The following is a 27,662-nucleotide window of genomic DNA, read 5'->3' as shown; positions in this document are numbered from 1 at the left end:
AGAGATTTAAGTCATCGTCCAGCGCGCTGGGCTAAAGCCGAAATGGTAAACACCCGACAACGTTTCATTTTATGAACTCGCAGGTGAGCAAGTTTTCTCGCGAAGTTTTCTTTCATCATTTAAGCAAGTGATACATAGATATACTACAAACGTCTTTATTAGTAGTATATCAATGAAGTGATAATTAACATCCAATACGCACATACCATGAATATCAGACGTGCCTGAGATTTGCACCAAGAAACCCCTGATCAAGAGGCCAAGTTTCCATCCGTACTGCTTCATAATTTAAAAAGTGAAATATTCGTTCAAATACAATCTTAATAATTGTCTAGCTGTTGATAAATGCCGAATTTTTTCCTCTACCTCCGGCTCAATTTTCTTCGGCGTATTAATTATTCATTGTTCCTACGATTACGGTATGACTTTGTAAATTTCGGTGTACAAGGTAAATTAGAATAACGTGTGTAGCATGATATTGACTTTTGAAAGTTCTTAGTCATGTTAGGTGCCAACCTAATTAACCTGTCTTACGTAATTAAAATGGGTTACTTTATAACGCTATGAAATTTATATTTTAACTAGATTTTGCCCGCGGCTTCGCCCGCGTTTAAAAGAAAATAATATAACATACTAACATATATAAAACTGAAAATTCGTACCTTCAACTTTGCTAAAGATCATCACTTGATCAAACGCTTATTTTACGATTAAATCCTTACTAATATCGATTAAAATAATCGATGTTTTGGGTCCAAAAGACCGATTCTCCGATTAATCGATTAGATCGCCATCCCTAGTTCCCGTGGGATTTCCGGGATAAAAACTATCCTATGCCCTTTTTCGGCTCGCAGACTATCTTTGTACAAAATTTCATTAAAATCGGTTCAGTGGTTTAGGCGTGAAGAAGAGACAACCAAACAGACAGAGAGACAGACAGACAGAGAGACAGACAGAGTTACTTTCCGATTTATTATATTAGTAAGGATTCGTTCTTTCGCCTTTTCATTCTTTATAAGGCACTAGCATACGTTATTACGGATTTCATTTGTGTTAAATTGTAAATTGGTTTTTAGAAGAAGACTTGCATTTAAATTTATCTAGTTACCATCTATGAGTGAGAAGTCATGAAGCGTTTTTCTTCCATTCTAAATGTCTTTTATTTTGATAATTACAATTATATTTTACCTACATTTTACAACATCACTGTGCGCCTCGGAGGCAGAATAAAGACGTAGCACGAGTTATGAGCCATAGAGTTTTTACAATAATTTCTATGTAATTTTGGGCACTATTACGTAGCAAATAAATGAAGTCGTCACTGAATGGACACTATAATTTATTTCTCAGAAATATCTGAATAGGCTGAAAATGTTATTCGAGATCAGGGTACTACTCGTATATCAGTACGTGCTAACACACATAATGTTCAGATCGGAGTATTGCAAAGGATGAGTTGTTAAATCACCTATGTTATTATAATACATCATTCAATAAGCTTAAATGTACTAATTCACTATTCAGTGACAAAGAGTCAACTTAATACCTAATGGTATTTTCTGCCAGTCGATCCCGGGTGATAGCTATAATATACAGGAAACAGTAAGCTGGTTACAATTTTAATAATACTTAGAATATCTATTCAAATATAGATAATATGCAAATAAGCAATTTTGATACATTAAACGAGTCATTTGTTGGAAGTATTCTTCCAATCCAAGCCAACTTTTTTGAAGCTTGCTCTTTAAATTCTCATTATTAAAACACGTCTTCTTGATCTATATTAATTCATATTGTAGTAGGTGATACACGTGTAGGTTTCAGCTTGAAAAATCTTTTCTTCTTAGGTGTCTGACTTCTTAGGTTATAAATGTCACTCCACTCGGCTGTGACGTGCTGTCCTCTACGTTCCGGCGTGACATTGCGACGTGACGATTTTACTCATAAGTTACTAGTCCTAGAGAATATACTGTTTGAGGATATACTTTTTGTAGTGTGATACAAAAATATCATATACCATTTTTCTTCTTGATGGTACTTTGTGGGGTTAAGTTTGTTTATTATTTTAGGTTTATTACAATTACTGGTAGCCATTATTAAGACTGTTATTCTAGTAAATATTCTTACATATGTAAAGGCTGTAAGTACACATTTAAAGCTATATCATTCGAAATTGTCATAATAATAACAAATTAACTTAAACTTACACGTCATAACATTGTGATATGATCTGTAACTGGAACTCGCCATAGGACCGAAGTGTCTTTGTAGCCTAGGACTCTCTAAGGTCGTATTAGTCCCCTTCTGAACATAGGACTCTTCCAAGGCGCGCCATTAGGCCCTATCTTATCATCGTAATTTAACAGCTATAACAATACCAGACATCCAGCTTTAAGTTTGTAATTAAAATTTTGTTATGAAATTGCAATTAACTACGTAAAATTTTCAAATAATCTTCAGCCGACTAATAATTCTTGATTAAAATCTCCACCGATTAATATTTATTCGTTGAATCGGAATTAATCCAAGCTACTGATGAATTTTCGATAAATATTTAATTCGTTTAATTTATACTTAACATAATATATAAGTTACCTTGATATCGCCATTTTAGTTATACACTATTAGGTTATTGTAAGTGGTTATAAAATAATTGTACATAAAAACCACAAAGGGCACGTACCTACGTTCAAAGTTCCTTTCACTAACCGTTTGAGTTAATGTACAATTATAGGGGCTTTTGGGCGCTATTAATAATATATTTTGTCCTGAGTACACGTTACAACTCCCTTGAGTAGTCTGCCGAAATTTATGTACCCAAATTAGTTGAAACCTTTGTTGTCTGACTTCAAGTAATAACTATGAACTAATTTATGAACATTATGACCTTTTTTAAAAATTGAATTAGCAAATGACTTCAAGTAATAACTATACTTACCCGTCAACTAATTTATGAACTTTATGACCTTTTTTAAACATTGAATTAGCAAATGACTTCAAGTAATAACTATACTTACCTGTTAACTAATTTATGAATTATATGACCTTTTTTAAAAATTGAATTAGCTAGACTTCAAGTAATCCCTATACTTACCTGTGAACTAATTTATGAACTTTATGACCTTTTTTAAAAGTGTATTAGCAAATGAGCATGTTATCCACTTAAGGTAGTTGGTCACTGCCGCCTATGGGTATCTGTAATCAACTTCATATAGAACAGGGATTTCCGACTCTATTTTTGTAGATTCTATATTCGATACCTCAAACCGATTCTAAAAGCGTTGCCACACCTGAGAGCTAAATTGACTCAAATGTATCTCACACAGTCACACCCTTCCATCAAAACGCAAGAACTGCTTCACTCTAGTATTACTAGTGGCAGTGGAACATCCCCGGGCAACCGATACGGTTCTTGTGACTATCGCTGACGATAAAGTAGAAACGGCTGAGCACGAGCGTCTTTCCCAAAGTGGTGTTCAAACTTCTCACAACACCTTTAGCGCATTACATTGAAGGTGGTAGAACCCTTTGTGGTTCGACTCCGGCGGCACCACCGTCACACCTATTTCTACCTAATAACAGCAGTGTTAGGCGCTACTGTGTTCCGGTTTGAAGAGACTTTTCCGAGGCGTTCCAGCTTAGTCCTCAGGGGTAGAGGTGCATCTATGCCCGACCTCAGGTAGGAATATCTAATCCTATCTGGTGTTGATTACAGATGTCCATGGGCGGCAGTGGCCACTTACCATCAGGTGGAATGCATGCTCGTCTGCTACTCATATACTATAAAAAAAAATTACACCAAGCTATTTCTATATGGGCTGGTAGTGTGGCTTATATTAGGCTATAATAATAATAGCTATAATAATAATTATTATCTGCAGATAGCTATTAATTAATTAAAATAATAGCTATCTGTTACTACTATTAAGTCACAAGACCAGTACTAGTACTAGTTCAATTTAGGATGTGTAAAATTCGCGAACCTTAAAAACTGTAATCTTTATGTCTGTTGTATATATTTCTTGGACAACATCGTTCTTGTATGGCTTCTCGCTTACAGAACACCATAAAATTTAATTTGAAAAAGTTGAAAAGTTTCAAGTTGCTGCAACTTCGTGAATAAATCACTTCCGCCGATACGCCTTAAAACGAGAATGTTTTAACACTCCATTTACTTTTATCGCTTGAAGTTTTTAGAGTTTTTAGAGTTTGAACTTTTCTTGATTTTAAATTTTATAAGTTATTTTTATTTATAAAGCTTGAAACATATAAAATTACTAACCGATTCAAACTAGATATATTTACTTAAAAACTTATATATGTAATGTTTAGATAAATGTTGGGTACAAATCAAATACCTAATTATTTCAAAATAACGCTCATGTCACTCCCACAATTTAGTCGAATCTAACGACATGTCATATATCAAAATCTGTCAATCCTTTTGGGCTGCAAGACGTCCCAAAGAATAAGATATCATACATCCATACATACAAACGCCTGGATAACAGTATACTACGCATTCGGGTAAAATAATACCTACCTCGTCCTTTAAATAAGTCTGCAATATACATATATAAAAATAAATATATAACTCCACAAAGCCAATAAGCTTTGTCTACCGATTTAAATTGATAAAGACATAAGCTGATTATATCGGGTCTTCGTCATTATAAATGGATTTTATATCAATAAAGACTATTTCATTTGCATGGGCAGCTAAAAACATGTCTGTTGTCTTTTTTTATTTCATTTCTCTTTGTGTTAGTAGGGACGAAGCCTAAAAATATGTGAATGGGTTTACGTGAAGTTGCTTACATGTCTGAAGCTGACAGCACCCCTTTTAATTCGTAAGAAATATTTAGGAAAATTCTGTAAAACTGATATTTTGCAAACCTATTAAACGCAGATCTCCCAGATCCGCCCACAATCTCTGATGTCAGATAGGCTGGGAATTTGCTTTCATCAATCTTTTTAAGTGTACTGTATATAACTTATTAGAGTTTTATTAAAACCAAACCAAAGGACAGGTCAATTTTCGTTTATCTGATATACTTATACTTTAACCGTTTTATATTAATACTCGTGATATATTTCGATAAATATATATTTCGATAGACTTATTTTATCGTTGAAGTTTGGATTTAAATAAATTAGAAGAATGTTTAGTATTTCATGTATATGTACTTTTCGGTGTAATTAACATTAATAAGACTGAATAATGCTAATTTAAATTATATACAGCCCTCAATACTTGAAATTAATTGGCTTACTTTGAATAGCAATTAATATAATTTGATCTTGTACACAATATTTGTGCTCCAAATACTTAAATCTCTTTAAAACACCATTATAAAAGTTCCAAATGGAAAAATAATTTGGGATCAAATAATTCAGCCTCATGCTAAACATTATTCTGCCAATAACTTCAAAAACCCTTAAAATATCTCTTATTATCTTATATTAAACTCGGTTTTTCAATCTCACTGTAATAATAGCGGTAAAAAGAATTTAAAGGGTTGTAGAACCTTTCCTACTAACAACAGTGTTAACCTAATTTTGGGCATTCTAACTTACTCCTTAGGAGTAGAAACTACAATTGCATCCGTGGCCGACCTCAGGTAGGATCTTTAATCCTATCTGGGATTGATTATAGATATTCATGAGCAGCAGTTGTCACTCAACACCAGGTAAATGGGCCTCGTTTGCAAATTCTATCATTAAAAAGTTATAACGAAATTCTAATAAGAAATGTATTAAAATCGCAATAAATGTAATAATAAATCAGCTTTGCCTGTAAGAAAAATTCTCATTAAGAAACAATATTTATATGAGTTTTATCTCAACGTTCAATGAGATAATATTTTTTTATTACAGATAGTGTAAGGTTAAGCTATATTGTGGAAAAGAATTTTATAATAAGGAACATTTATGATTTTTTAAAACACATTTTTTATAATAAGACTTTCTGTTTATTTTCGAAACTTATATGTGTAGTTTAACAATTATCGTATTATTTTTGCACTTTTTACACACTCAATATGTAAGTTATATTACTACTACCTATTCTGAGAATACAGAAATCGCACAATAGCAGGTCTCGCTTGAAAATCTTGACGCCATTATAAGATGCTTTCAGATTAGAATGGCTTCATTTCTTAATCGACATAATAGGATTAGTGGCAATAAAACGTTCCCTATTAAATAAGGAAACCCGGAAATAAATTTAGCTAATTTTACATTTATCACGCTTTAAACTTTGTAATAAAATGCGTCGTTAAACATCACAAAAGACCTCATTTTTGTCCATGTTTCAGGAAATTGAAGCAATTATTTTAATTGCGAACGTTTGTTACAGATTGAAATACGATGATGGAAGAGTTGGAGGACTACGCGAATTCAGATTACTTGATATTTTCCAATCAACCGTGACAAGCCGTCGATAGCCCGTGAGCATGGCGAATGAAACAGATCTGTACTGTATCCCCGGGGCTACCAACTTCAACAAAGCGTACAGTCGGTTGCACGGATACATCGCCATTGTTATATGCATCGTCGGGTCCGCCACAAATTCCATTAACATTGCAGTACTCAGTCGACGAGAGATGATAAGCCCTACAAACTCTATACTCACTGGACTTGCTGTTGCAGACGTTTTCGTCATGCTGGAGTACATCCCTTACGTTCTACACATGAATATTAAAATAAGCCCGCAAGTGAACAAGAATACATACGCTTGGACAGTCTTCGTCTACTTTCATTCCATATTTAGTCAAACCTTCCACACGATATCAATTTGGTTAGCAGTTACACTAGCCGTCTGGAGATATATAGCAATAGCATTCCCGCAGAAGAATAGAACATGGTGCAGCAAAAGAAATACCACTTTAGCCATTGTAAGCGCTTACGTGATCTGTCCATTTTTGTGTCTTCCCATATATTTCGCAATGAATATAGTGCCCAGTGAAGTGACGCCCCAAAATAATTCTGAGTTCGCGGAAGACCTTTCGTTACCACTTAATCGGACCGTTTACGTGTTAGAAATGTCCAAGAATAAAGAACTAGTGACTGCAATTATGTGGATTTACAGTGTAATTTTAAAACTCGTTCCAAGTATAGCTTTGTCCATATTAAGTACGTGTTTAATATCAAAACTGACGATGACGGAACGACGGAGGCAAAAACTTTTGAAGCGATCGACGATTGGGCCAAACGAGGCAAGTATAATATTTCATAACGGTTAAAATATTGAGGAAAAATGTTTCCTTCAATTTATAATTTAATTGAGCGGCCCAAAATCCAGCCAACAAATTTAAACGTGAAAAGAGGCCCAAGTTCAGATCTCAATCCTTTTATCAGCGACTTCGACAACTCCGCACCTCATTTGTGCCAAACTTTTAACGTTTATGTTTTGGTGAAATATCATTAAATTTTGAAGGCTTTGGTCCTTTTATTTATCAAGTTGCATGGATTGAATAGAGGGGACATTCTATTTTTAATGTTTTGAATGATTTTGATGGACTATAAACAAATTTATTCAGTTTTATTAAATTTCCGCTTTCCTGCTAATACGTTTCATCAAGAATCGCATTACTTACCTTGTCGTCAAATTTCAAGTTTCTTAGACATAATTATACTAATAGCATAGGTTTTGATGAATTAGTCAATCCTTATCCTTACTATAATATTATAAATCCGAAAGTAACTCTGTCTGTCTGTCTCTTCTTCACGCCTAAACCACTGACCCGATTTTAATGAAATTTTGTACAAAGATAGTCAGAGACCCGAGAAAGGACATAGGATAGTTTTTATTCCAGAAATCCCACGGGAACTAGGGCGATCTAAGATCGATTAATCGGAGAATCGAGCTTTTGGACCAAAATAATCGATTATTTTAATCGATATTAGTGAGGATTGAAATGTAAACTATGCATTTGATCAAGTGATGATCTTTAGCAAAGTAGTTGTCCATGAGCCCACGAAGGTTTCAGATTTAGTATGACCAATTTTCGCCAGATGGCGCCACTGTCATTCCAATGAAGGTAGGTACCTACTAATTTTCAGTTTTATGTATGTTAGTATGTCATATTATTTTCTTTTAAACGCGGGCGAAGCCGCTGGCAAATACTAGTGATAAATATGGCATTTCAAATGACAGCTAACAGATTTCTTTATCAAATTTGAAATTATAGTTATGCAAATGAGCCTCTTTACTCGTACGTGTAATTTAACGTGTGTAGATTTAAGCATTTGAGTTATGTAAAGTCATTTGGATGTACATAGTTCGAAATGTGAAAGCACTCTTTGCTAATGCTCGCCTATTAATTCCGAACTTGGCTGTTACACTACCTCGTGCTTGTATAACCCAACGCTACGATATATTCATATGTTATTAAATTTATGAAATTATGTTCAAAGAAAACCTTTTGTCAGCAAATAAGGTTGATGCCAGAGGCCGTATCCTGGTTTTATAGCGATCGTGCCTTGGGCCGCGAGTGTTCGTGATTTGGATTTTATAACCGTTTCTGATTACTTTCTTGTGTAAAAGACTTCCAGCCGGCTTAATTTCCTTCGTCGGCAGAGTGACTTTTCATTATACATGATAATTGTTCCGTTGCCGTAAAGTGTTTGTTTCCAATCAAATACAAATCCTAATTCGATGTTCTAATCTTGTCTACGGTCATGACAGTGACGGCTGACAGTCAATTCACCTGTCATGCACGGCCGTTCAAAACGTCACATTCGTATTCACGTCTTCTAACCGAACTCCGATCGGACGCGCGCGCGCTACCGATAAATCCGTTTACTTATTTTCAAAATTTCGAACCCCGTCATCCAAGAACCCATCATCAACAACGAGCTTTTGAACTATCGCCGGTGGAGTCATCGAGGCTGTATGCAGTTTCAAGATACGTGCCGTGTATGTGCCTGATCTGTTTGGCCTACAGCTAGTGCGACCATCGTATTTAGAGATACGATCGTCCAGACTCCTGTCTGTCCTAGCTGTGGGATTAAAGCCATCCGCCCGTCTGGTGGAAGCGTGTCCTACAATAGTACAGCAAAATATAAAATATATGTCCGTATATAATATTTTCATATTCCATATCTGATATCTCTGGTCGTATAATTTGCTGCTTCGTTCGCGGTTAGAGGTAAACGACAATAAAATAATTTGATAACATTGTACAATAAATTGACAACACAAGCTCATATCATATTGTTTTTATCTATCCCTCGGGAGCAGTACTTTTTCGGGATATATTGTGTATGACCTTTTCTGGACCCCCTGACTATACGTATACAACTATACAATGACAATCGGTTTTCTAGTTACGGCATGAAAGCGTAGCAAACAAACAAACGCACATTCGCATTTACATTATAAGTTAGGAGTTTATGATCGCGCACTAATTACCAAAAGAAATTAATTTTGCCTTAACTAAGATACAGCGTGATTAGCAAAAGTACAAATTTTGTATTAAGCTCGAACGTTACTTCATTTTAAGACATGAAAAATCTCAGTATTGTACAATATCATACCATAATTATGTTTTTGAATACCTATAAAATTATTACGTTAAATACATTTTTTTAAAATAAACGTTAACGTAAAATAAAATGCACATTACTTTTAACTATCGGAACAATACCCATCATAAAAAAATCCACATCAATGGCTTTAACGTAACATTACGTTATTGTTGACGGTTACTGTTAACGGTTATAGTACCCTAACGTCTTGACAATATAATAGGATCCGTAAAGTTAAAATAAGTGTTGAGAGAGAATCACTGAGTGTTGTGATGAAGCAATGTTTGAAAAATGGCAACACTTCGCTGTTTGACTTCTGAAGCAAAACCTACTACTTCTGTCTTAAAACAATAATGTTGATCGCTACCGGGTTACGGTCGGAAGTTCGTAGAACTTAATCCTCAAGTGTAGCAAGTCTTTAGCTAAGGTTCACCTCACCTTCACCTCAATGCTCTGATCCTATCCAAATACTCGTAGATAACATTGTACATTAACTCCAAAGTTAATTATAGACATCCTGGATGATAGCTACCACATTCCATCAGGTGTACTGTAAGCTTTCTCTACAAAAAAAATATATCTAAACACATTTTATATTTTAATTCAACAATATTTTAATTTTTAGGGTTCCGTACCCAAAGGGTAAAAACGGAAACCTATTACTAAGACTTCTCTGTCTGACCGTCTGTCACAGGGCTATATCTCCGGAACCGTAATAGAGAGATACATGATTTTTTTACAGGGGATGCATAACGGTGGCCGCTATAACAACAAATACTAAAAATAAAATAAACTTGAATATTAAAGGGGGTCCCCCCTTTAATATTCAAGTTTATTTTACATACAACAAATCGGTATTTTTCGGCATTTTTCGATCTATCTATTAAACCGTATTAGGAAGACGGTTGAAATTTTTACATTCCATTTACTACTATAACTGGTATTATAATAAATAAAAATAAGAACCATAAAACATATTTTAATATAGTTATTTTAATTTTATTATATAATAATATTATACGGTGTTTACGTATGATTCATCATCACCCCAACGGCATCTATTTTTGTTTCATATAACTAAGTAATGTTGAAAATAATAAAATGAATAAAAATAAGTAACCATTTTCGACTCGTACTTGGCGAATTATTACAATATAATGATCCTTTGTTGAAAAGGCAAGTCATTTTTCGGTACTTTTGTACGTACCTATACGTTAATTTCCAAATTGTTCCATTTGAAATTGTACTCGAGCTATTAGCTTATTTTATCAACTAATTAAACTGTCAATTCAGTTCCACAGAGATCTTTTAGAATTGGAATTAGTTCGAGTATATCTTTACCTAACGTTAAATTTAGTTTGTGTACAGTTTGAGCACTCCCCCGATACTCAATATCATTCTAATCTAATAATATTTGTCATCCGCCGATCCCGACTGGCGGTGCCGGACAATCTGTATCAAATTGACGTACAATAGTTTGTAAATAAGAATACATTGAACTCAACTCGAAAATATTGCAGATGACGCAATGAAGACGTTCAAATAAATTTATATGACATTGGAACGTGATATATTTATAATATACGAGCATTAATTGTGACAAGGACACGGCGCAGCTTATTCTGGAGGAGTATCCAGCATGGAATAGGCAGCGCCGTGTACTCGTCGCTGCTATGGGGCCTGACCTCTGGTTGCCGACAGTGGTGAAAGCTGTGGTCATAAGCGCAGGGACATGGAAGGCGGTCAAAACCTTCTGTGAGAAAGTAATCTCTCAGATGGAGGCTGCGGAGCTGGAGAGAGGGAGAAATCCTCAGACCTCCAAATTCGCAGCCGTAAACCGGGCGTAGGCGACGGATTTCCCACGACTATCTCCTCCATAACGTAGGCATTGGCGTAGGACACGGGGGTGTCCTACGTCAAAAATACCATCAAGCCTCGTGGTGACGCGCGCGGTGTTCCCGCGAACACCTCAAAGATGAGTGGATGGAGTAGCTCCACCTCCATCCCGAACCGAGACGGGCCTGGACGGGGGCAAACGCCGTCAGGATCGCGGACGAGTGCTATTAACGTACCCGTGGTCCCGAGAAAACTCGTTCAGAGGAACACCGTGGAGTTTTAGCAGGTAGGAGTCCGGCATATCCCCTCCGCTACCCCCTGCAGCTGAGAGGAACCCATGAAGGTTTCCCCACGAAAAAAAAAAGCATACGAGCATGCAGTCCACCTGATGGTAAGTGGCTACTGCCGCCCATGGACATCTATAATCAACCCCGAATAGATATTCCTACCTGAGGTCGGCTACAGATGCGCCGCTACCCCTGAGGATTAAGCTGGAACGCCTCCGAAAGTACCACACACTTCTTTACCACACCCTTCAAACTAGAATACAGCAGCGCTGTTATTAGGCAAAAATAGGCGTGGCGGTGGTGCAGCCCGATTCGAACCACAAAGGGTTCTACCACCTTCATAATAAATATATTGCTAAAGATACTCTGAACAAAAAAATGATATCGAGCAATCAATTTGCCTTTATTTAGCTTTTAAGCTGATCAGCCCACATATATTGTTACTCGATTCAATTATCCCATAAACGGGTAAGGGATGAAAACTCATATTTTTTCGACGTTCGTCGGAAAATAAGCAAGCGTTATTAAATTTCTAATTAATAGATCAGCTACTAAAAGTACAAAGTTTATTTACTTAAAATATATTGAAAGAAGAAAGTTTTATCTTAGAGAGATTATGATATGATGGGTAAATTTTAGTTTTCATCGACTTTAAGTCTAAGTTTTCTATAGTTAATAATGAAAGAAGGTTTATATAAACTGATCCAAGTAATTCGAGAGTAACAAGACACGATTGGTACCATATACTTTACTTATTGCCATATAAATATAGTGAAAAAGTATACTATCAATATTATATTGGATTGGAGTAGTACATTCTTGTATCTATGTCTACTTACTTTTTGTTTATGGCTGTAAAAAATTAAGTGTCTATCTATTACAGTTCAAAAAAGAGACGGACAGATAGTGGAGTCTTATTAATATTTTACCCTTTGGGTTTGAAGGTGGTAGAACCCTTTGTGGTTCAACTCCGGCTGGACCACCGCCACACCTATTTCTATCTAATAACAGCAGTGTTAGGCGCTGCTGTGTTCCGTTTGAAGGGTGTGGTAAGGGTGATATACTTTCCGAGACGTTCCAGCTTAGTCCTCAGGGGTAGCGGCACATCTGTGGCCGACCTCAGGTAGGAATATCTAATCCTATCTGGGGTTGATTTCAGGTGTCCATGGGCGTCTGTAGCCACTTACCATCAGGTGGAATGCATGCTCGTCTGCTACTCCTATATTAAAAAAAAATTAGAACCCTGAAAATCAGTCAAGTGGAAGTTGAACTCTCACATTATTATGATTCAATAAATAAAGCCCTATGACAAACGGACACAACGAGGACATAACAATGTGGTCCCGTATTTATTCTTCGGGAACGGTACCCTAAAAAGATCCCAAGAATATTGGGCACTTGTACTTTATTAAAAAAGTGATAAAAACAAATTGAAACCGTTGAAATAAATTTTATCATTTCTCCTTATATGCACGAATATAATAAACTGAACGAAATGTTCGCCCGGGGAAACGTACTGTAGGTACTTATTTACTTTGTGGGCTGTAATCACTCAGTTATTTAAACTGTTCTGGACTTATATTAATGTTATATTTAATTTCATGAAACCGCCCTCGATGATGCCCGTAATATTTCATTACGCCCACCATAAACGTGAAAGATGTTTATAGACAACTTAAATACTGTATTAAATTGATTTCTTTACAAAGTATATGGAATGGATAATCCAGTGGTTGAAAGTCTCGGGTTCGAATTTAATCTATTTTACCTATACTTTTTATAAAATAGAAGTAGCAAACGAGCGTGCAGACCACCTAAAGGTATCTTTCGTCCATGACCATTAACTCCAGATAAGATAAGAATCCTACCTCGGATAAGGTCGACCACAAACGCGTTGTTGACGCGAAGACGAAGATGGAACGCCTTGGATAACTATGTCTATCGTGCGACACCCTTCAAACCCGAACACAGCAGCGCTGAGCTGAAAACCACGCCAAAATCATACAAGGAAAATCGTTCATCCTGATTCCTGACGATCCTGGTGAGCATAATAATAATGGGATGGGATAATGGGATATAATTACTAAAATCGTGTATTGTCATCGGTTCTTGATAATTATTCAGATCATTCAAAGTGGGTAAAAATCGAGTTCAAAGATTTCGTTATATACATACATACCTACAACCCAAGCATTAGCTCATCGGGTAAAAGCGTGGAAAAAAGGAGTGACGGTGGTGCCTCCGAAGTCAAACCACAAATGACAACTGCCTTTCCACCTATACTCGTAGATTCTAAGCCAAATTAAGTAATTTATGTTAATGAAATACATTTTCCATTAAAGACAGATGGATAAGTAATCACGAGGTCAGATCCCGTACCATCTAACGTTTTTGTTTACTGGGCAAAATTTGGGACCATTTTAAACTTTAACAAGAAAAGTTTGGACAGCCAAAATCTCTTACGTGTGCTGAAACTCTGAACATCTGTTAAAATTAGGCAATTATGTTACAAGCAAGACACTGATGTTTCAGAAGCTCTCTTTTGTGTTACTGGCGTTGAGAGTTACTGCTTAAAATAGGCTTTTTACTTTTGTTTCTTTGTAAGATATATATGTATATAGCTGGGTCTGAGCTCATTAGTCTTTTTACCCGACTGCAGAAGGTTTTATTTTTCGTGTCTGTTTATGTTTGTCTCATTCTTACTACGCTTATAGCCCAAATTGACGAACTTTATATATAGATGTCGTTGGATTAGCCTCGATTATGAGGGCGACATACGTTACTTCCCTTTTCAATAAATTGTTTCTAAGCAGTCGGGTTATTGCTTTTAAAATAATAACTAGTTTAGAAACAGTACTCGAATACTCGTGTATTATTTAAAAAAAACCTAACAGGCCAATCCGACTCCCGACAAATTTTTAGACACCTAATTTTATCGTGTCAAGATTGTCGTCGTCAACTGTTACTAGATATTATATTCGTCATATTCGATACTGGCTTAATGTATCTTCCAAAGTACGAAATTTATTTTCGTACTTTGGAATACTCTGCGCTAAGTACCTACGCTTTGAAATTTGGTGACACCTAAACAAATTACTTTGTAATATAAAATACTATATAAAAATTGCTGACCCAGCAAACTTTGTGTTGGCATACAAATAAAAAAATGTTAAGGGTAATCAACCCTTATCACTTAGGGGAAGTAAAATAGATAGGAGCCGATTCTCACACATACTGAATATGCATATAAAATTTGGTGAAAATCGGTAAAGCCGTTTCGGAGGGGTACGGTAACTAACATTGTGACACGAGAATTTTATATATAAGATAATAAATGAAAGCTTCAAGCTGTATAGCACACTAAATTACAGAATATAATAGAATTCTGACTGCATTTCAAACCACAACACAGTAGTGCACTAATACTGTTAGTATGCGGAAACAAATGTAAAATAATTTACATTCTGATGTTTTGTTTTGACTAAATCTTGTTGCAAAATCAAGAAGCGTGAATTGTTACAATTCAGCTATTTTCAGAACACACTCATTCTGCTTAATAACTCAGTGACGAAAAACAGGCGGTCAGTCTGTTGTCAATGTATATTTAGTTCGCTCTCAGAATCCGCCTACCACTAAGAGCGGGTTGGGGCCTTTTTAATAGAGTTTCAGATCACAAACTTTTATTTAACTTTTTTTATATAATATAGGAGTAGCAGACGAGCATGCAGTACACCTGATGGTAAGTGTCTACTGCCGCCCATCGACATCTGTAATCAACCCCAAATAGGATTAGATATTCCTACCTGAGGTCAGCCACAGATGCGCCGCTACTCCTGAGGACTAAGCTGGAACGCCTCGGAAAAGTATGTTTCCCTTACCACACCCTTCAAAACGGAACACAGCAGCGCCTAACACTGCTGTTATTAGGCAGAAATAGGTGTGGCGGTGGTACCGCCGGAGTCGAACCACAAAGGGTTCTACTACCTTAAAAACTTGCTTTACACATAATAAACTTGCTTTATTATTTTTGTGTATGAGGGACAAGTGTTTCAAAGTAAATTTGACCCACTCGATTGAACTGAATTTTTGCATACACGGTTCGTTTGTATGACAATGCATATTACTTTAGTAACGGTATTCTAAATCTGATATGGCAGACACCCCGAGAAGAAAAACAAATTTGTTTTGCAACCCAATAATACGTGTATCAATTGAAAGGGTTTTCTGAAAACAATACAAGACAATAACACCTTCATAAAAAGCTTTACATTTACTTACTATTAAATCAACTTTCATTATATTCACGAGCTTACGAAATAGTATTTGCAATATATATTGAAATTTAACGTTAAATGGAATCGGGTAAATATGAATTTCCGATTATAAAACGCGAACGCCCTACGTTGATTCGTTTCAATTTATTTGTAAATTTTGCAATTCTACTTTTTGTTGTAATTTCTTTAAAAGCATTTAAATGTTCGCGACAGCATGAATAAACACAAACCTTTATTATGGAAAATCCTTTTAGCGGTATTACGATATGTACAAACATTGGTAACATTTGTTAAATGCAAAGTTAACCCGGGTGACATCTAAATATATATAACTCAAAGGTGACTGACTGACATAGTGATCTATCAACCCACAGCCCAAACCACTGGACGGATCGGGCTGAAATTTGGCATGCAGGTAGATGTTATGACGTAGGCATCCGCTAAGAAAGGATTTTGATCAATTCTACCCCCAAGGGGATAAAATAGTGGATGAAAATATTACTTCGTAACGCGAGCGAAGCCGCGGGCAAAAGCTCGTTTTGTTATAAAATTTGTACCATCATATCCTAAGTCACGTGGAACCTGGCCTGCGTTCAGAATATTGCCTCCCGCAGCTCCGGCCCGTGGCACGTTTTAGGGGGCGGCAAATTTTTATGGCAATATTATGGAAGATTGGAAGTCGTTTTTTAGTCAGTAGAAATATTTTTTTCATGGGCAGCAAAATACAAATCCCTCCTGGGACGACGGTTTATTGCCCTTTATTAATAATCAATCTATCCAATTTGTACCTACTAGAGATATTTGACAAATTCTAGAAGGCAAAAATTGTCAAACACCGATTTGTAGGCAAATCTTTATGTTGTAGGCTAATATGTATATTGATTATTTGTTATAACAGGTATTACGTGGCAAGAAGAGACCTTTTTTCATTAAATAAAGTATTTTCAAATCCACTTGCCCCAGACCTCAGGCTCAGCCCGAGCCTGCACAGCACCAGCTTAGAGATGTAATAGTGAAAGAAGAAGAATCCAAAGAAACCGACGACATTCGCGAATAGTACACTTAAAATAAGTGGTTTCGTAACCACTTGGTATGCCGAAATGGTTTCATTAAACAAGGATTGAAGTTTACTTTAGCTAAACGAAACCTAGGCGATGGGCGTAGAATAATCCCTTAATCTTTCTTGTAACAACAGGATTAAGGGCAATATACTTAGCATTTTATAGACACGGTTTGTTGTTTACTGGCCTACTTAAGAGGTCCTTTAATTTACGACAGCTTTCGCAATCTTGATTAATTAAAAACGTCTATTTATATTTCCTCGCAACTTGACATTTTTCGTAAATTCCTGTCCACTACTACAAACATATCGTGAAAAGATTTTTCTATGAGAATGCATTGAGTTATTCAAGATTTTTGTATCAATGTGCACAGACTGTATTTTGTAGACCAAATTTCTGGTGTGGACATCACTACAACCACAGTGCAACTACAAGCAATACTACGCTGAAGATCATTCACTCTATCGTAAAGACACGTTTTTGTAATTATGACAACGCAGTTGTAAGTAGGAATTACAATAATCAAAAACCCGGCTGCATTAAAATATAGCCAATAGTCATTTTCGCAATTTAAATTCAAATTCCGAATCCAACGACACCTCATAATATGTAAACATCCGTCAAGCCGTTTGAGCTGTAGGGGAAGCCAAAGAATGAGTCCTACTCGTACATACGCTCTGAAAACATTCACCCTTTACAGTCGGATAAAAATCTGCGGTGATGCTAATAAATAAGAACCTCTTGCTGATATCTTGACGCTGGCATGTGGCACCTCATAATATGTTAACATCCGTCAAGCCGTTGGGCTGAAGGGGATGCCAAAGAATGAGACATACTCGTACATACGCTCTGAAAACATTCACCCTTTACAGTCGGATAAAAATCTGCGGTGATGCTAATAACAAGAAACCTCTTGCCGATATCTTGACGCTGGCATGTGGCACCTCATAATATGTTAACATCCGTCGAGCCGTTTGGGCTCTAGGGCATGCCAAAGAATGATATATACATACGCTCTGAAAACATTCACCCTTCACAGTCGGATAAAAATCTGCGGTGATGCTAATAAAAGGGAACCTCTTGCTGATATTTTGACGCTGGCATGTGGCACCTCATAATATGTTAATATCCGTCGAGCCGTTTGGGCTCTAGGGCATGCCAAAGAATGAGATATACATACGCTCTGAAAACATTCACCCTTCACAGTCGGATAAAAATCTGCGGTGATGCTAATAAAAGGGAACCTCTTGCTGATATTTTGACGCTGGCATGTGGAACCTCATAATATGTTAAGCCGTTTGGGCTCTATAGATTGAGACATATATACGCTGGGAAAACATTTCTATAAGGGAAAACAACCCTATAAATTCGGGTAAAAAAATCTGCGCTGATGCTAATAACAAGAAACCTCTTGCCGATACCTTGACACTATCATGCGGCATGGTTGCGGTACGCGGGAAAATACCTGAAGCTTCCTTTTACTAAGACTAATAGATTACCTAAACAATTTCGTAACCCTACGTTTAATTTAAACATTTAAACAATGTTAATAGAAACAAATAATGTAAACACAAATTAAAACAATAAAGTTCTATATTTAATTACGGAGTCAATTTCATTTACAACTTTGTATTAAAAGTTAATTTGTTCGTTTTGTTTGAATAGCTTCTACGACATAAAATTATATCCTCTTAATTTAATAGTAAACTATATATAGGAGTTTTATGGATCGTAACTTAGCTGAACGTGTTATGGTCTTGTGTTACTGAACATAGATTGGATCACTGCACTTAATTCACCTAAAGTAAATCACCTGGACGAACGACGTACCTACATTACTTAATCTAGATTAAGATAATCTTAACTGAGCTCGGGACATTAGTTTGGCTCTGTTTTTACTTTTCGTTTGTTACGGATTCTTCAGCACATTTTTGGTGTAATCTCAAAATGCTTTCAAGTCTGATGTAGATCACAGATTATCTTTTAAAGGTTTTGTAAGCTTAATGTTGTTAAGTTTATACAATATTTTTACTTTTTTATAAGTTTGGAGTAGCAAACGAACTTGCCATCTATCAGATGAGGAATGATCACTACCACCCAATATCTATACAGCACATGTTCTACCTGAATATTCTCTAAGACCAAAACGGCGTCCCTAATGATGTGCCGAATAGGTCATTTTTGGTATTCAAGTACTGTAGTACTCATATGAAAAAGAATCGAGTCCAGAGGTTTCATAATGTACTCGAGTTACTTACGAAGTACTCGAGTACTTTGTAACACACAGGCCAGTAGCACGACAAAAAAAGTGTCTAAACTACCAAATTCAATGTGTGCTTAATGAGGTACATACGACTGGAGTCAGTGTAGTGTACGTAGAGTACCGTCAGTATTCGAGTATCACTGGTACTCAAGTATGATTTATTAGTTCTCGAGTATTCCAGTTTATGTGAGTACTCGAGTACTGACTTATATTATCCCGGAAATCCCACGGGAACTAGGTATGGCGATCTAACATCGATTAATGGGAGAATCGATCTTTTGGATCAAAAAATCGATTATTTTAATCGATATTAGTAATAATTGAATCGTAAACTATGCATTTGATCAAGTGATGATCTGTAGCAAAGTTGTTGTCCATGAGCCCACGAAGGTTTCAGAGTTGGTTCGATCAATTTTCGCCAGGTGGCGCCACTGTCATTAAAATGAACGTACGAATTTTCAGTTTTATGTATGTCAGTATGTCATATTATTTTCTGTTAAACGCGGGTGAAGCCGCGGGCAAAAACTAGTTATTTTTATATTTACAAGCTTCTGAAATATGAGTTTCTGAGTAAAGCTAAGTTATCGTATAGAACGATATATCGGCGATTATTTCTCATTGTATCGACTTTCAAAGACCTTTCCTTTCGCCGAATACTCTTACGAAAATGCCAGTGCGATCCTTTGACTATTATGTTGGGGCAAACTGAAGTTGAAGCCATCTCATAATCACATTGTATATTTTCTTTTTGATCCCAGTCTGTTAGTTGTGATTTTATCATCTCAAGCATTGTTAAATAAGGTTTATGTAATCCACATTTTAATAGTATTTATGTATTTATTTACATTTTGAAAAAAAACATGTCGTGTTTAATACAAATCGGCCGATTGTGAGTCGTAGTAAAGCTATCATGAAACAAAGAATCGGTTGAGGTTCAGTGGTTTAAAATTCAGTTGTAAGATTTGACCCTTACATATATACTGTTAGAAATATATTCAAACTAGTTTTTGCCCGCGGCTTCGCCCGCGTTTAAAAGAAAATAATATAACATACTAACATACATAAAACTGAAAATTCGTCCCTTCAACTTTGCTAAAGATCATCACTTGATCAAATTAATAGTTTACGACTCAATCCTTACTAATGTCGATTCAAATAATCGATGTTTTGGGTCCAAAAGATCGATTTTCCGATGAATCGATCTTAGATCGCCATCCCTAGTTCCAGTAGGATTTTCGGGATAAAAACTATCCTATGTTCTTTCTCGGGTCTCAGACTATCTTCGTACAAAATTTCATTAAAATCGGTTCAGTGGTTTAGGCGTGAAGAAGAGACAACCAGACAGACAGACAGAGTTACTTTCGGATTTATAATATTAGTAAGGAAGTAAGGATTATCTTATTTTAGTATTATTTTAATCAATTGTTTTGTGTTATTCTTATAATAATAAGCTTCCATATATATAGTCACCGGCTGGTACGATTGTATGAATTAGCATAAAAAAAGATAAAGAACGGGGCTTGTCGTTTGAGTTGTATTTTAAGCAGTAGTAATAAATGTTGTTAATTGATTGAGAAATAGTTATACTCTTCCAACTAAAAATTTCTTTCGACTTTCGGCTACGAACTAAAAGAAAGTTAAATAAAAGTTTTCAAAAATCAATCTATTTTCTAGGCTGAAAAGCAGTGTTTGGCTGAAGAGAACTCCGCCCGGCGGTCCAGTCGGACGGACAGGACGACCCGCATGCTGCTGGCTGTCCTAGGCCTCTTCCTGTCCACGGAGGTCCCGCAAGGAGTACTAGGGCTCGTCAGCGCACTAGCACCGGACTTCTTCAAGAACTGCTACAGTATGTTCGGTAAGTGGAAATACACTTATTAATATATATGTAGCTAGGATTTATAACACTCAGGCAAATATGATCGGAATCGTCAAAACATCACTGCTGAGTACGTCAATCACCTGACAGGTTACGAGGAGTTCAGGCCACAGTGCACTACTCTTATCTAGTAAGTGTTTGTAGACTTCACCCCTTCGAGAACTTTTTTCAAAGATCTCAGATAGATCGAGGCCTCAGAATGTTTTCTATACGGTTTATTAATTATGATAGTTATATAATTTGGAAATATGAGATAAGTCTATGTTTCGAACCTCGGACCCTCAGATTGAGAGGCCGAACTTCCAAAATATCCACTAAAATAAATATATTAACAGGAATTTCAATTATAAAATGTTTCGTGATGATAATATAATATTCTATATCTTATAAGTAGTCAGCGTCGTCTCTATGGTCATAAGTGCTCCAGGCAACGTTTGAATCTAGAGAGTTTGAAAATCTTGAAGACCTTTTTTCTCTTAAACATGCCGGATTATGACGTAAACTTTCTATAACGACCATTTTGTTTGCCGACTCGTTTTAATACATTTTTTTATGTGGTCGACAAATTGCGCCTGATTAGTAAACCCCTCTGATTTCTGGCTCCCTGGCAGCCGCCTCTCATGCTGTTACTACTAAGCTATGATGCTGTAGTAAACTAACGTAAAGCTATCCAATATCTCTAGCACTACCATGAGTTTACAAAAGTATTACTCGCTAGCGACTGCGTAAAATAAATGTATGAAAAATTGTACAGCGCCTCTGGTGGTTACTCGTAGAACTAAATTCCGTAGTGTGAGCCACTCGTAACGTAAAAAACCTATCGAAATCAAATCGCTAGCGAATGTCATTATGATCTATTGCCATACAAATTCGGTCCCATGAGTCATTAATTGGACAGACGTTGTCAAGAAATACCGTAACGATAGTAGTTATGTTATTCACTAGCAAAATGACAATAGTTTTCTATTTACAATTTCTATAGTGGCGTTTCTATGCCAACTCATGGTAGTGGTACTGTTCGAATAAACAAAAGAAAACATCCCTTTACACGTATTACATGAAAACTATGCAATGAATTTAAATAATAGATTAAACTCAAAAGAAACGAGGGTATTTTGTATTGGTATGCCTTTCCGACGTTTAGTTTCAATTTCATGAGAAATAGTTGACATCGCAAGATGAACGATTTAAACATACAAAGCATCTGATTTGGAGGATTATAGAAGTGTACGACGCATGTAGATTTGCTTCTATTATTAATTTATGCTTCCATAAACTGAGGCTTATCGTGGACTAGAAGTTCTGACTACAGATACAAGTAGAGACGTTTATTTATTACAAAACTGATGTTGCTAACGAAACAGTCGTCTTGATGGCGAGTGGTCACTGTTGCCCACGGACATCTGTAAGAAACTTCATATAGAATAAGACGGCTTCCGTTCACAGATGTATTGCCAGTCCTGAGAACTAAGATAGTCCCATATGTAAGCTGGCATACACACCTTTCCACCGTAAGACAAGAACTTCTCTGTTTTTAGAAACGAATGTGGCGGTAGGTAATAGGTCTCCTTGTCCCTGTAGTTCCGGGACTAGAATAGGGCTACGGTAACTCCTGCCTGTCGTAAGAGGCGACTAAAAGGGGGCTTCCGGGGTTGCGGGCGGCAAGAGTGGGAGCTCGAGCCGTCCAGTAAGCGATCCCGGGAAGGACGGCGGTATGTGTGGTCGCATACCGTCGTGAACACCAGATGGTGCGGGAGGAGCGAAAACTGCCCCCCCAGGGCAGAGTGCGATCGGGGCATCGCGCTTGGAGGATTCCGGTTGCGTTCCGTCGGAGATCCCGGAGTTCTCCAACAAGCGTTGAGGACGGCTACCGGGCGGGTTTTAGTGCGGTAAGAATCCCACATAACCCGGCGTCGATCCCACGTCGCCGGGTACCTTTTGTAGGTTTCCCCCTCGAAGAAAAAAAAAAAAAAGGTAATAGGTCTCCTGTCTGTCTCCCTTACCACACCCTTCAAACCGGAACACAACAACGCCTAACACTGCTGTTATTAAGTAAAAATAGGTGTGGCGGCGGTGCCGCCGGAGTCGAACCACAAAGGGTTCTACAACCTTAAAAACTATACTATTTCTATCTTTTTAACAATGTAACAATAATATAAATAGTAAAACGTGGCAAGGCATGAACATAATTAGTATGACACCAGTAAATCCAAGTAGGTACTACTTTGTTCTTATCTGTTGAACAGCCATGGCTTACATTTCTAATACATTTTGTTTTCTAGGTTTATGAAGACATTATTTCAGGTTACATTCCTGTATCCGCTACGTTTTACAACAGCGATAAAACAATTTGTTGAAACTATAAAAATCCCTCATTACGCCAGTAAATCTCAGTTAAAAATAACCTCTGTGTACAGTATTGGCACTATAAGTCATGTCTTCTAACCGCTGTACATAACAATATGATAATTTTATAGCTGTTTCGTCGTAACGCACAAATATAATGATCCCCAGTACGACCATCTTTTAAATATTTATTAAGCAAAGATAAACGTAATATATTGTTTACAGATAAAAAAATGTATAAAATGAAATGAATATCGCACTTGAGACGGCAAATATATAAGCTGTTATATTCTTGTGTATAACAGTATACTTAGTAAATTCTTTCTCTTTTACGTTACTTATAGAAGACTAGTAGTGCCCGCGGCTTCGTCCGCGATTAAAAAAGTAACATGACATACATATAACTGAAAATTTGTACTTACATTGTAATGACAGTCATCTGTCGAAAATTGCTTCATGCATAAAAACTTTGCTAAAGATCATCACATGATCACATGCAAGATTTTATAGAGTTTACGATTCTATAAAGAACATACAGACAAACATTCATTTATTTATATATGTAGATCAAGCGTGGTGAGAGTAAATTGTATTATGTATTATGATTATGAGATCTTTTAGTTTTAATGATGGTGTAAGTTATTCGATAAATAGCGATGTAAATAATAATAAATAAATAAAAGCTTTCTACACTCACAGCCCCACACTAGGATTCCGTGTTGTGGGTGCCATGGACACACACATAGACAAATACACAAACACCCAGATCCAGGAACAGAAATCTAAATTCATCATTTAGATATCTGTCTGGCCGGGAATCGAACCCTGGACCCTTTGCGCGTCAGACCGGTATGGTGACCGCTCCGCCACGCGGGTCATCGTCGATGTAAAGTGCTATTATATTATGATGCATTCGTAAGGGAAGTACAACCTAGTCGTAGTCGTCCTCGGATAGACGCTGCAGTCCTAATTGAGTCCAATAATGATAGTGATATGACAATCAGCATCTCAAAAAGGTTTACGAACCTATACATGGATAGCACGGTGGGTGGTCTGAAGCCCTTCTGAGAGGAGCCCCATTCTCAGCAATGGAATAATAACGGGTTGTCAACAGGCCATTCTGTGTCCATTCATGAATAAATAAATACTAATCATGAAAACACGAAAAGTATTATCTCTTTTTTGTAATTAAAACAGAATATAAAAGACTAGTTTTACAGCGCACACTTCATTGTATAAGCATTCTTAAGTTGGATACAAAATTCCTTTGTAGAGTAAGAACAAAGAAAATATTTATAGTAGCATTGTTAGCGACAAGGTAAACATGTAATTATTATTTTTTTGAAAACATAACTCAAAAGAAATCGTTGTAACTGAGACGTGTTATTGTTTTTGGAAAGGAGAACTTAAAAAATCTGCTAAGTGCGAGTCGGATTCGCACTTAAATGGTTCCGTACAAAAATATAACCACTTTTGTAAGGAACGGCATAGCCGAAAAAAAACAGTTTCATGTATAAAATCCCTCTATATTTTTAACTTATTTTTAGTATTATTTGTTATAGTGGTCATAGTATAATACGAACTCAATAAAACTCTATAAAATCGATTAGGCTTCAAGGCACAGCTTTAAGGCAGACAGACGGACTGAGGCTTTAATAATAGGGTTCCGTTAGCATCTGGGTTATAGCATTTGGGTACGGAACGCTGAAATCGATACTGATGTACTCCTTTGATTTGTGTTCAATCAAATAAATATATGATTTTTTTTTCAATTAAATCAATTCTAATATTTTGCCGATATCATTATACTTAGGTATCATACCGAGCTGATAAATCAAATATAAAGTAAAACTTGCGAAATTCAAAATTATTATATTAACAATGATATTAGTTTGTGTTCAGTACGATTACCATGAGTTTTTACGTTTTGACAAATATGACTGTTTTGGTATTTGTTTACGTATTGGGCCAATACAATTTCCAAGTTCTGATATAATCCGCTAGGGATGCTGATTGGAAATAGTATGGACAAATACGTAAACAAATACCAAAACAGTAATATTTGTCAAAAGGTAAAATCTCATTGTAAGGGTACAGTACGATTGTCGAAGTTCCCTAGCGAAGAGAAATGACTTTTATCCAACAAACCTACATAACATGTCACAACGGCAAAGGGTGAAGTTAGTTTCAACTGTTACGAAGGTTCCTTTAAGGACACATTAATTCGGAGCGACCCTAAATGGAATTCATAAGTCTACCCAGTGTCACGTCGATTAAATGGACTGTAAATTTTGCTTGAATATCGATTTTCCGTTAAAATATATTTTGGTTTCAGTTTTTTTAACTACGCCGTTTTGTCAAGTCATTCATCATCATCAACCAATTGATGTCATACTGTTGGGCACTCAGGATGAGAAGGATTAGGCCATAGTCCACCGCGCTAGCCAAGTGCGAATTGGTCGAATTCATATTCCTGTGAAAACTTTATTTTCAAGATTTTCAGATATGCAGGTTTCCTCGCGATGTTTTTCTTCACCATTTAAGTAAGTGATACTTAATTTCTAATACGCACATAACTTTGAAAAATCCAAGCATGTGGGATTTGAACCTCGGAACCCTCGATCAAGAGGCCGAGTTTCGCCGAGTTTCTTAACCACTAGGCTATCACTGCTTTTTGTCAGGTTATTATAATCCGATAAGACACTGGGACGTGTCTTATCGCGGAATGAAAAGGTTTTCAGTTATAGTTTATAAGGTAGCCAAATAATGATAAGAAATTTTCATTTTGGGGAATATTGTGCAGTAATCTACTTATATTTATGAAAAAACGTATCTAAAGATCCTTAAATAGACAAAGACAAAAAGGTAGAGCAGCTACCATTTTCTTTTTTGTTTGTGAACTTTTATTTTATATTATGTTAATTATTAATTAACAAAATAAATAAAAAAGAACTGAAATATTAAATAGTACAATTTCGATGACTTCGAAAAAGGAGGAGTTGGTAACATAGCAATCACTGTTCGGTATGTATTTCTATTTCACATGCGCACAAAATGTGTAGAAAAAATTATAACATGTATGGTACATGATACTAATACTGTAACAAAATATCGTACATATAGTAGCATTTATCTGGAAAAGATTTAGCACGATTCTACTTATTCTTTGTTTACCAAAAGGCTTCATTACACAGGGCGGATATTGGCTACGGATAAAATACATATGAGTACTCCATTCACTTTGAGCCAATGTCAAGGTTACTAAGAAATTATGCTACCAGTAACTTTGTGAGCAATTTAAACATTACTTATTTTTAATCGACTTCAGAAAAGGAAGTTCTTATTTCACCGCTATGTATGTACCTATGTAAGTAAACTTGGACTCATAAACTACTGAACCAATGTGGATGTAGTTTTGGTTATTTGAAAGCTCGTTATTTGGTTATTTAGTAATCTTAAAGGGAAGGTTTTAGTATAAAATTTATTAGGGATTTGTAATGTAAGTAACAAAAGAATATGCAGTTAACACGATGGCATGTGGCCATTGCCTTCCATAACTATCTATAATACGGGAGTATTAGATACAATTAGATACCCGCATGAGGTCGGTAATTGATGCTTTGCTATTTTGAGAACTGAGAACTAAGTTTGTGTCTCTTGTACGTCCCTAATAAGAGACCGACATACGAGAACGATTCGAATTACTCTACTACCTTAAAATTATAAGGAAAACTGATAGAAAAAAATAATTTTGAAACAATCCTTAACACCACTTCAACAAAACGTGTAGGCATTATATCCCGCATAATATTGCGGGTAAAATAAGTCCCCATAATATTAAATAAGAGTGACTTGCAAGCGCTTATGAATGTTTATAAGAATTTCCATATTTTTGTGTCTCGAGCCTCACGTACACCATTAACGGGAAACTCTTCAGAAATCTCAATTTTCGTAAACCGTGAAAAATAATTCTGTTTTCAATCCGTAGCCATTTTCTGAAACAGTAATACCAGTGAATCTACGCAGATTGAAATGATTTTGTGAATTCCAATATCTTTCCTTTCTTGTAAGGCTACGTACTTCACGAAATATTTTTTACCCGATTGTGGAAGGTAATGTTTTTCGAGACAGACAGACGCTATATATGTCTCATTATTTACAGCTCAAACGGCTTACCGGATTTTAACA

At 36.1% G+C, this 27,662-nt stretch overlaps 1 protein-coding gene across 2 annotated transcripts in view; it reads left to right on the top strand.

The window, feature by feature from the left end:
* NGR-A13 (neuropeptide receptor A13) overlaps positions 1-27,662 on the top strand; it is a 76,147-nt gene that overhangs the window by 24,251 nt on the left and 24,234 nt on the right. For both annotated transcript variants that reach the window (XM_073087637.1, XM_073087636.1), the window contains exons 2-3: positions 6,359-7,217; positions 20,927-21,107. In XM_073087637.1, the coding sequence (XP_072943738.1) occupies positions 6,456-7,217; positions 20,927-21,107 (943 nt within the window). In that variant the 5' untranslated portion in view covers positions 6,359-6,455. The remainder of the gene's footprint in view (positions 1-6,358; positions 7,218-20,926; positions 21,108-27,662) is intronic.

Source organism: Epargyreus clarus, unplaced genomic scaffold (genome assembly GCF_041222505.1).
Source record: "Epargyreus clarus isolate Ecla_fem2 unplaced genomic scaffold, WU_Ecla_fem_2.2 ptg000026l, whole genome shotgun sequence".
In the NCBI taxonomy this organism is placed as follows: Eukaryota; Metazoa; Arthropoda; class Insecta; order Lepidoptera; family Hesperiidae; genus Epargyreus; species Epargyreus clarus.
Note: the sequence above shows the minus strand (reverse complement) of the source record. Positions and strands in the feature narration are given on the sequence as shown.